The sequence below is a fragment of the Branchiostoma belcheri genome, unplaced genomic scaffold (genome assembly GCF_001625305.1).
Source record: "Branchiostoma belcheri isolate BF01 breed outbred unplaced genomic scaffold, Haploidv18h27 scaffold63, whole genome shotgun sequence".
Lineage (NCBI taxonomy): Eukaryota > Metazoa > Chordata > Leptocardii > Amphioxiformes > Branchiostomatidae > Branchiostoma > Branchiostoma belcheri.
Window position 1 is genome coordinate 1,627,927 of NW_017804276.1, and position 11,020 is coordinate 1,638,946.

The window sequence follows — 11,020 nt, forward strand, 5'->3', positions numbered from 1 at the left end:
CGTTTTATTTTAACCATCTCCCTGCATGTAGGTAATAAGGTATCAGAGAAACAAGCTATTTGTAAGCTATTAGAAGTCATTCACTGTCCATCACAAAAAAAGCTTCCTTTTTTGTTCGCATGTGGACCTCAGGTGATTATATATCGTCAGACTCGAAATACTGGGTAAATGTGAACTTTAGTGCACCCAAAATTGTAGCTGTGCACCCAACTTTTGCTGTGGGTGCACCCAAATATTTTTGTATTTTTGTACATATCAAATGTACCATGTATATGCAGGATATTCTTTGCATGTCAGAAAAACAATAAAATTTTTGTTTTAGTACTTTGTTAACGATTTTGAAGTTACATGTAGCTCCCATTTCAGATGTTTTGTTTTACATTGTGCGCCAGTGCACCAGTTCACCTATTCCCCAAGAAAGAATTTCGAGCCCTGTATCCCAAACTGCTAGTTTCTCTGGAAGTTTAGTTTCTGTGTGAGGTGTGGTAAGTTTTCGTCAATTGTTTGTGCTACTGAGTGTGCCAATCTAAACCATTTTACAAAATTAATAGTCTTTGTTGTTTCCCTATAGACAAGCAGGGGGCCTACACTACAGCACCTACAAGGCCACAGTACGCCGCAGCGGGGTCTACAAGTCCCCCACCTACGGACCCATCGACATGAACGAGGATCTGTCTAGCCCTCTCTACAACACCATCACCATATCATGGCAGAAAGTCTTTGAGTGAGTAGGAAAAAAAATAAATGCTCAATCTTCTTGACTTTGTAAGAGCCAATGGCCAGGATTGTCTGTCTTGTCTGTCACATTCAAGGTTGACAATTAACCAGCTCTCCCAACTCTGAACCTCACTTTCTGTCACTTCCACATGATAGTTTTTGTTGCACTAGTCTGCAAAAACGTGTAATTTAGAGCAATGATACCCATTCATTTCTCACCTTTAACGCTTTGTTGGACAAGTCCCATTGCCCACGGCAAGTAAAAGCACTGTTCAGGCAAGTATCGGACAAGGGAATATTTTGGATGCAGTGCTTGGAGCAAAATTACACATCATTTTCAAATAAAGATATTATATTCATACCAGTCAAAAATATGACCTTTTGTGAGAAAAGTCTCATTTTGGTAAATACCGGTAAAGCAAGCAGCAAGCAGCATTATAAACTTTAGTTTAAAGTGCTTTTTTTATTGAAAAATAAATTAAAGTCCTTTCTGCAAGTCAAATGTGTCATATTTTGGGCAAGTGAAAAGTTGGTTTGGGTAAGTGGAAATAACCAAATGAATGTACTTGCCCAATAGGGAAAGTGGAATTTTGAAAACTTGTCCAACCCTGCCCTTCTGGTGCTAAAAGCTAATGAGCCCTGTGGTGCTTTACTAAATTAAAGTGTTCCATATGTTGTATTACATCATTGGCTAATTTTATTACAGTTACTATAATAGAATATTCAATTTGATATCCATGTTTGCATGGCACCAATTGTATACCTTGAATATATTTTACAGCAATGGTACCCTGTTCTTTTCGCTGGACAACTGTAAGCAGAGTGTACTGAGGACCCTGAAAGAGTTCCTGCTGAAGCTGCGGACAGAGCTCCAGGCTCTGGGCATGGACGCAGACAGGGTCAACAGAGTGGGGCAACAACAGCTCAACTCCACCAAGATGAGGGTAAGTTACAGTGTCATTTTCTGAAGTCTTGCATGGTTAACTTCAATGGCAAAGAAACTTACATGATATACGGTGCCAATAAGCCCACCTGCATGTACCACCCTTTGAAATACATTGTAGCTTACATGTTTATATGTATACACTGTGCTCCATGTGTATCTAGCTGGTGTGAACAAGAGAATATATGCTTTGCATTTCTTCTGCACTGCAGAATTACTTCAACTGCAAACGTCGAACATGGCAAAACTCTATACTTTGAATCACGATTTTTTCACGGTGCACTTATATATTCACAGTTTTTACTGTCACATTTGTACTGCAAACTTATTACCGCAAGCACTTTCTTTTTCTGTGTCTGCTGCCACTATGAATGTATATTGTAGTTCCACGAACACGCCCATTTTTCTCAGACCACAAACTTTTGCTAATGTGAAAGTAAAGTGATTTACAGTACGCTACTTGGCAGTACTTAAGGCCACACCATCTTAATTTGTTGGTTCTCTGATTTTTTTCAGCAAAAATATGAAGCAACAGGGCAAAAAAATAATTAAAAAACCAGGTCTAGGCATCCTAGTATAGCCCCAGATGCTACAATAGGAGCCATGAAGTCAACACAAAAGGCTGCCAATATTTAAACAATGAATTTTAAACTTTTAATCAAACCACTGCATTGATAGATGTAAAGACTGTAACAACTAGGAAGAAAAGAAGGACTTTCCTCAACTGTTGGGGGCAAAGTATGAGCATATTTGAGTTGATTCGGATTTGGTTCTTCATTTTTTGCAAATAGGAAAAAATGAAGAGCCAAATCTGAGAACCAACAAATTAAATTTGTGTGGCCTAAACAGTTTGATTTGATTTGATTTATTGAGATGCCCTTTAGCCCCATGAGGGGTAATCTTCCAGGGCTCATTAACAGTACAACACATAAAATACAAGCACTGAATACATACAATCATTGCAATTACACATTAAAATAATTGAGGTTGAGGCCAGAGGTCATTTAACTAATTATGACTAAAATCAACAATAAAACTTGTGAGTTACTAAATTGCTTCGAATATATACAATATTGTTTCTCTTTTCAGTTGGACAATGCGGTGGCTGAGCTGAAGGAGTTCATCACAGGTCAGCAGAGAGAGATCAGCAGGGTCATGACCCCGGCTGTACAGAACCGGATGGAGCCGGTTTATGAGACGTGCACCAACGAGGCCGGGCCGGGCAGTTTCAACCGGATGAGGAACCACATGGACGTCTATGTGGCGTACGAGAAGGACATCATGTTTGACCAGGCCTCACAGATCCTTCTCAAACAGCTGGCTGACTTAGAGGTTTGTTATCCATATTATCTCTTTGAACCAGGTGGTGTCTGTGTGATGTAGTGGATAGAGCATCTGACTGTCAAGCAAGGAGACCCAGGTTCAATCCCCAGGGTTGGACCCAGACATGTCCGGACATGCACCCAGACGTTGTGCCCTTGGGAAAGTTAGAGGGTTCCTGGGCCCTGCTACTAGCGTTGGGGTTGGCGTTAGGAAGGGCATCCAGCCGTAAAAATCTTGCTTCAACAAAAAGACTTGTACTTTGTGCAAGCACGTCTAACCCCTGGTTCGAGGAAAAATGATGTTAAAACAGTAAAAAAAACCTTGAACGTGGACATCAGCGATGCCATCACAGGGAACAATGGGTCCTCATTACTTTTGATATGACATTATGTTTAAGGTAACCTTCCCACTACATAGTCCAGTAAACGAATATTGGCAGCAAAATGGCTTCAGTGTGGTAAAGGCTAATGAAAAATATGAAGGGCAATGTCACCAATACATTCACATTGTCAGACATTTTAATCTTTGAATTGTACAGTATATAGTATGTAGTATTATTCCTGTCTTGAAACTGTTATACATTATACTGTTATACATAACTGTTATACATGTTATATCAAATTTAATATTATTTCATTCAAGATACATGACATTGTAAATGTTTTTTGGTTACCAAAAATGAAACCTCAATCCTTTTTCTGTGTATGTTGAATCCTTCAGTGTACTTTTAGCAAAAGATTTTTTGTCTTCAGATTCTTCAGAATTCACAGCTTCTTTCAAATTTGACTTTTTATTACTTTATATTGTAAGAATTAAGGGTGATTTGACAGACAGATAACATGATTTTATGTGTATTTCCAGGTTGACATAGTGGCGAGGATGCAGGTCCTGTGTGACCAGCTGTGTGAGGACCTTGCAGTGCTGTATGAGCCGTTCTGGGAAGCTCCTGTTCACTGTACCATACTCAAGAAACACCTCATGGATGGTGGGTTGATGATGATGATGATGACAATGGATTAACATGTACACCAAGGGCTTGAAATACTGGGTGCATGTGCACCTTAGTGCACCCAAATTTGGAGCTGTGCACCCAAATATTTTCATAGGTTTACATTATGTAAGGATGTTAAATATAGACATGTAGACTACATTGTAAGTAGTATACAGCATATTCTTAACATCTAAGTGTCAGAAAAATGATAACACCATGATCATCGCCATTTCTTTAGAAATTAAACATAATTAGACATTCTACTTATTTTATCTCATATGGTGCACCAAAAAAAATTGTTCCTACAACTTTTTAGGTTGGGTGCACAAGTGCACCTATTCCCAAAAATGAACTTGAGCCCTAACACCAAATATGCCCAATTTCTGACCAAAACACTCAGTCTTCCTCAGCTGTCTTACCCAATTGCCACTATCACAAAACCCTCCTGTTTGTAAGAACTGATTAGAAGACCTGGAATGTTGGAACGTGCCAGGGTTAGACAAGTCCACTTGCACACTTGCTCAGGGCAAGTAAAAGCAGTGTTCGGGCAAGTAAATATCCTCCTGTATGGGCAAGTAAATTATTTGGATGCAGTGTTTGGAGCAAAATTACACATCATTTTCAAATAGAGATATTACATGTAATACTCAAGTACAAGTAAGTACATGTGATATTGACACCAGTCAAAAATATGTCCTGTTGTCAGAAATGTCTCTTATTTTGGTAAATAAAGCAAGCAACATTATAAACTGTAAAGTGCTTTTTTTTATTGAAAAATAAAATAATTTCTTTTCTGCAAGTAAAATGCATAGTTTTTTACTGTATTACTTCGGGCAAGTGAAAAGTTGGTTCGGTCAAGTGGAAATAACCATGCCCGATAGGGCAAGTGGATTTCAGAAAACTTGTCAAACCCTGCTTGCATTTGAATTTTGCAAATGACTCGTCTAGTCTGATGATAATTTTCCAGAATAAAGGACTTCTACCTACATTAATTTTGTATACTACCCTTGTCAGTTTGAAGCCTCAAGTTCTGTGTTATCAATAAAGAATCCATAATTAGCAGTTCAACATTTTGTATATTAATTTGGAACAATCTCTTCATGTTTGTTTGTTTCAGACATGCTATCCATCCATGGCAAGGTAAAGTCCCTATTTGAAGATGCAGAGCTGAAGGACCTCCCACCTCTGCCTGAACCAGCACCACAGACTCCTGCTGTCAACCAGTTAGCAGCTCATACAAGCTACTCCTTTATGAACAGACCAGGTGCGCAAATTTGTAGGGAAAAGTTTATTGTTAGAGGATCTTTAGATATGTGCTTGTTTGTTGTTTTCTTTGCTTGAGCCTTTTTTTATCCATGAAAAACTGAAATCTCCTCCTGGCTGCTTTTCATTGAGATCAGGAGGGAGGAGATTACATGTATGGTCAGATAAAATGCAGAGAATACAAATTGCATAGCAATCATATAGCCCTGATAGATCCATGTACCGTTGCACTCTCTTGTTAGAAAGTTGGTGGGTGGTGCACAACAACTTACATGTACATGTGTTTTGCAGCATTTGGTCATAGGGACAAAATGTGTTTTTACTTCTATTTTCCTGACAGGAGAAATATAGATTACATATAAATCTTGCAGCTTCCATAGATGAAAGATGACCATGTTTTCTATAATATATATGTATGACATTAAAAAAAACATCCTCCATCATAATGAGTTGACTGAATTTTCCTCCCTAGGTTCCTCCAACATGTCCACTGGAACTACACCTACCGGCATCAACCCAGTCTCTGTGGTAACACCCACCTATCCATTGACCTTGAGGATAAAACAAGAGTTGATGCACAGCTGTGGTGCCGCTACACCTCCAACCCAAAACTTCCATTATGGTGGCATCAGGCCTCTACCTGCTGGTACAATGACTGCACCTGCTAGTGCTATAGCTGGTATGAGATCAGGACCATCTGCCAGTCGTTTTGGTACACCTGTGCCAGGCTATATCCAGTCACATCAGGCTTCTGCGAACACATACGTCACCCAGCCTCGCATCAAGAGAGAGGAAAACCAGCATGTTGGATGTGCAGGAGCTTCTACACCGTTACTCAACCCTACAGCAGTTAGCCAGTTCAGGAAGAGAACCCTACAGGGCATGACTGGCCCTGGTAACAGCCAAGCCACTGCCCCACTCGTTCTAAAGAAGGTGAAAACAGAAGAAGGCTACTTTGTCACCATGGTAGGACAGGGCGGACAGGTGCTGAGATTCCCTGTTGTGGACACCACGGCACAGGTGCAACAGAACAGAAACAGCCAGCAAACAGGTGCAGCTGTAAGTCCGTTCTTGCACAGAGCGGCAACACCTGCAACCAGTCGTCAAAGTTTGTCAACAAGAACCAAAGCAGGGAAGCAGCTTTCTGCAAATGCTACCCATAGAGGCTCTGTCTCAGCAAAGGCATCAACGTATTCTGCCAGCAAGTCTGTTACAAGCCAAGGCTTGTCAAGTGCCAAAGCCAAAGGTGCATCATCCAAGACCCCAGGGAAAGGAGGCAAAGGGAAGGGTGCCCGAGGGAGCCAAGCTTCAGTGCCTGTTGCAAGACAGCAGGGTTGGCCAGCAGTGAAACAGGAGCCCAGGTCTCCTCTGAGAGAAAATCAAAGAAGGAACAAGAGGAAATTTCAGCCTGATGGTAAGATTTGTCCCCACATTGATTACCTTTGAATGTCGTAAATTATATCTGAATCACTTAAGCCAGCGCCCCATTAAAGGCATCCAGTGCAGTTTTTAGGAACTAGATTTTTCAAAGTCAATATTCTAGTCATTTACATGTACCTACATGGTGAGTTGAAACCACACTATCCCTGTGTATATTGACCCTCATGGAGCAAAAATATCCAAAATTCTGACAAAAAAGAGTTACTGGAAGGGCCCTAGGCTGATTTTTAGGGTACTTGTACTTGTACTTGTACTTGTTGAGGTCTCCTCGAGTCAGTCGTTCGAGTGGCCAGCCTGCGCACAGAACTCGTCTCTTCCTCAACAGTCCCCTCCACTTCTTCCTATCTTTTGCTAATTCCTTTTAGGGTACCTCCCAATAAATACAATACTCATTTTGGGGCTTGTTTCTGCAGTTTTAAATACCCAAAGTATGAAATACTGATTGAAATGTGCTAATGTGAAACAGTATGTGGCAATATCATAAAGTTTGCCTTATTCAAAATATTTCCAGTTTTGCTGCTTTAAATCGCATTGGATGCCTTCAAGTAATTAAGTACATATTAGACAGAGTTGTAATAAACATACCCCCAATATTAACTTAGGTTGTCTATCTTACTCTAAGTTACAGTTTGTTTCATTTGTTGTTCCAGAGATTATTGACCTCACTCTGGATGACTAGGGGGTCATTGTGCAGTACCAGCTTGGAGAGGTAGGTGGCCTCCATCCCTGGAAAACTGAAGACAAGTCCATGTACATGTTGTACTCTTCAAAGGTGAAGTCTAGAATCGAGACCTAGGGACACTAAACACTGAGACTACAGGTACAATTATTATGCACTTTGGTTGACTAGTAGTCATTGTGCAGTACCGGCTTGGAGAGGTAGGTGGCCTCCAGGAGTCCTTCCCCAGAAAACTGAAAACAACTCCATGTACACATACTATTCAAACAAGAAATGTAGAATCCAGACCTAGGGACACTAAACACTGTGACTACAGATACAATTATTATGTATTCATACATGTACTTCACCACTCAGAAGTTTATGACTTAGACCTCAGTCTAATAAGAAAATTGTTGCCACAAAAGTGCGAAACATTGGTTAAAAACTAGGTGTTAGATGAATTGAAGCTGTCCTTTGACAGAACAACTTGCACATCTGAAGGCTGTAGATGAAATGTTAGATTGTTCATATCTAGAAAAACAATCATGGTGCTAACTTGTTACTTTCAACATCAAATGAAGTAAAGTTTTTTCACTGCTTGTTAATGTTGCAAAAGCAATAAAAAGGAAAGATAACAATGTGGAAAGGAAGAAGCAAAGACTTTATATGTCTACAACTAGATTTCATTGACTTGCAATACAGACTCAATGATAATGATTATGATACTCTAGTCTGGTAATTGTTGATCAAGGGCAACAATAGGGGAGGGCTATTTGTAGGGATTGGCTTTCTGAAAAAGCAGTAATGTTACAAAAACTCAAAGTACATTTGTAACACTTCACAGCCATGTATATTCTGTTGTATTTAGCTAGCAAAGTTTAACTACCGGTACCTATTTTTTGTTAGTTTACTAACTTTTTTCAAAGAAGTTTTTCAAAGAGGTTTTATCTTGGTTAAGTTTTGTCCAATGACTGTACATGTGTTACATTATGTATCATTATATACATCTTGGATCCTACTAACTTGTAGCTGTTGTTACCTTTTAGAGTCCCTGTCACAGTTTTGTTCAAAATCTAACTTTGTTTTAGTTTTTGTTGTTAATGTTACCAGTTGCCTAACGTGCCATCCGTGGCTTGGTGCATAACATATTGCAATATGTCCGTATGCAATAATTGTATTTTTGATGATAGGTTAGGAATGGTATACATGTAAGATTAAACATCACACTCATTTATCAGAATATATTTTTCAAAGTTTTAGCATATAGCTCATATTGTTCAGTTTCCACATGTTCAGTATTAAAACTGGCTGTTTTCAATGATTCTTGTGTTCTTATTTCAGTGATTTTGCCTCAGAATTTTCTCCAGATCCCTTGTTTTTCATTTGGTGCCTTAGGCCAGACCAATTTAATTTGTTGGTTCTCAGATTTGTTACAAAAATTATGAAGCAACAGGGCGAAAAAAACTAAAAAAAAAACAGATCTAGGCATCCTATTATAGCCCCAAATGCTATGATAGGAGCCATGAAGAAAACACAAAAGGTTGGGTTAAAATTTAAACAATGAGTTTTGGACTTTTAATCAAACTACTGCATTGATAGATGAGAAAAAAAAAACTAAGAAAGGAAGAAAGGGATTTCCTTAACCGTTGGAGGCAAAATATGAGCATTTTAGTTGATTCAGAATCTTTTTTTTTTTGTTTTTTGCAAATCAGAATAAATGAAGAGGCGAATCCTAGAACCAACAAATTAAATTGGTGTGATTTGTTTTAGTAGTCAGTATTGTTGAGCTTTTGCTCTTAATCTCTATGAATTCAAGACTTGCATGGTCAGTGCCTTTTTTATGAAAGGTACATGTAATGTCTATGGTGATTTATACTTTCCAGTCTGTTTACAGCACAAGTAAGGCCATGTTGATTTGATTATATGGATGACATCCTCCGAGAGCCCCAAAACTGATGCGTGCGTGCGAATAAAAAAAAAGTTTTGCAAAAAAAAAGTTCTTTTCATTATGAAATCTACGTGGTCATGAGGGTTGAGCAAATGGCAGAGAATATGGTTTGGGGAATAATCTAGTCTTCAAGTTCATTTCTTTACAATTTCGTCTTTTTTCGTTTGATTTTGGCATTCTACGACATTGGTATAGTTTTTGTTAATTTTTTTTGTAACTTATGGTATATTTTTGCTCATTTTGCAACTGTTTTGTACGATTTACAGTATGGTTGAAAACTTTTTTTTTTTGAAAACGGCCGAAAATTTATGCGCGCGCGGATGTCATCCATATAATCAAATCAACATGGCCTAAATATAATCTCAACATAAAATCTTCCATTTCCATCTAGACACTAAATCAAATTCTGCTTGCTGTTGGAGAAATATGCTGCCACAATATTTGTTACCAGATCAATAAAAATTAATAATTTGTGTTCATTCAATGTTTAAAGTCCTAATAGGAAAGTTAATAGCAATATGGCTTTTGCAATGACACAAAGACCAAACCAACCACATACAAAAATATTCCTTTGTATTTTGACTGAGGTAGAACTTCCATTACAATCTGACTTAATGCCTTAGTTATACATTGTACATACAATTGACCAGTTCTTTCAATAGAAAGGCAACACTATACAAGCAACGCTTAGTGTTGTTACAGACCATGTCAAAAGGATGGTCCATCATAAATTAGTTGAAAGTTATAACCTAGAGACAATTCTATCATTACACTAAAATGAGGTATATACTTACATTTGGAAAATATGTTATTGATAATACATTTCACCAGTGTTACAGTTAAAATCATTGCGATTCATTCGTAAAAGTGAACAAAGAAATTGTTACATGTAGAAGCAGGTTTCTTTACAAGTAACAAAGTTCCCCATTCAAATAACTTTGTCTTATAATTGCAACCAGACCACTAACATGAGAGAATTCGAACTGGCTGTATGACTATGAAACGAAGTACATTTGCATATACCAGACATGAATATTAAAAAAGATGCATTAACATAATGCGAACAGTAGTTGTCAGTACAGGTACAATGTGCATGTAATGATGCATTGTACTGATTTCATCTAACATATACCAGTAGTTAATAAGTGAAGCCAAGTAATCAGAAAATCAATCATGACAAATTACAATGACTTGCAACAACTTCCTACAACATGTAGGAATTTAGAAAAACAACTTGTAACATGCATAAAGGAATGTTATTTGGGTCTATGTACTGTAGAATCTTTTATTTTGACACAGATAACTTTGTGGTAGATGTTGGATAGAGGTTTTTACAGTGTTTTAAGTTACTTTGCATTTGAAACAAAACTGTCTTGTTGTGATTTTGAGGTGGATAGGTAGCATGAACATTTCAAGATTAGGCCACGCCAAATTAATTTGTTGCTTCTCGGGTCACCCTGTCCATTTTTTTCTGATTTGCAAAAAAAAAAAAGTTTTTTTTTGTTCTAAATTAACTGCAAAATGCTCAGTGACATATTTTGGCCCCAACAGTTGAAAAAGTCCTTTTCTTCTTAGTTCTTAAGTTTTTCAATGTAACAATGCAATTTTGTTTCGTTAAAAGTTCAAAATTTATTGTTTTAATTATACACCAGCCTGGTATGTTTACTTCATGGCTCATATTGTAACATTTCTGGCTATCATGGGGTGCCTTGGCCTGTTTTTTTTTTTGCCCTT

At 38.0% G+C, this 11,020-nt stretch overlaps 1 protein-coding gene across 1 annotated transcript in view; it reads left to right on the forward strand.

The window, feature by feature from the left end:
* LOC109483212 overlaps positions 1–8,031 on the forward strand; it is a 30,407-nt gene extending 22,376 nt beyond the window's left edge. Inside the window, 9 exon segments of the mRNA XM_019786191.1 lie at positions 572–724; positions 1,499–1,661; positions 2,750–2,992; positions 3,845–3,968; positions 5,092–5,238; positions 5,710–6,132; positions 6,246–6,330; positions 6,332–6,651; positions 7,328–8,031. Of these exon segments, the coding sequence (XP_019641750.1) occupies positions 572–724; positions 1,499–1,661; positions 2,750–2,992; positions 3,845–3,968; positions 5,092–5,238; positions 5,710–6,132; positions 6,246–6,330; positions 6,332–6,651; positions 7,328–7,356 (1,687 nt within the window). The 3' untranslated portion in view covers positions 7,357–8,031.
* Positions 8,032–11,020: the final 2,989 nt, after the last annotated feature.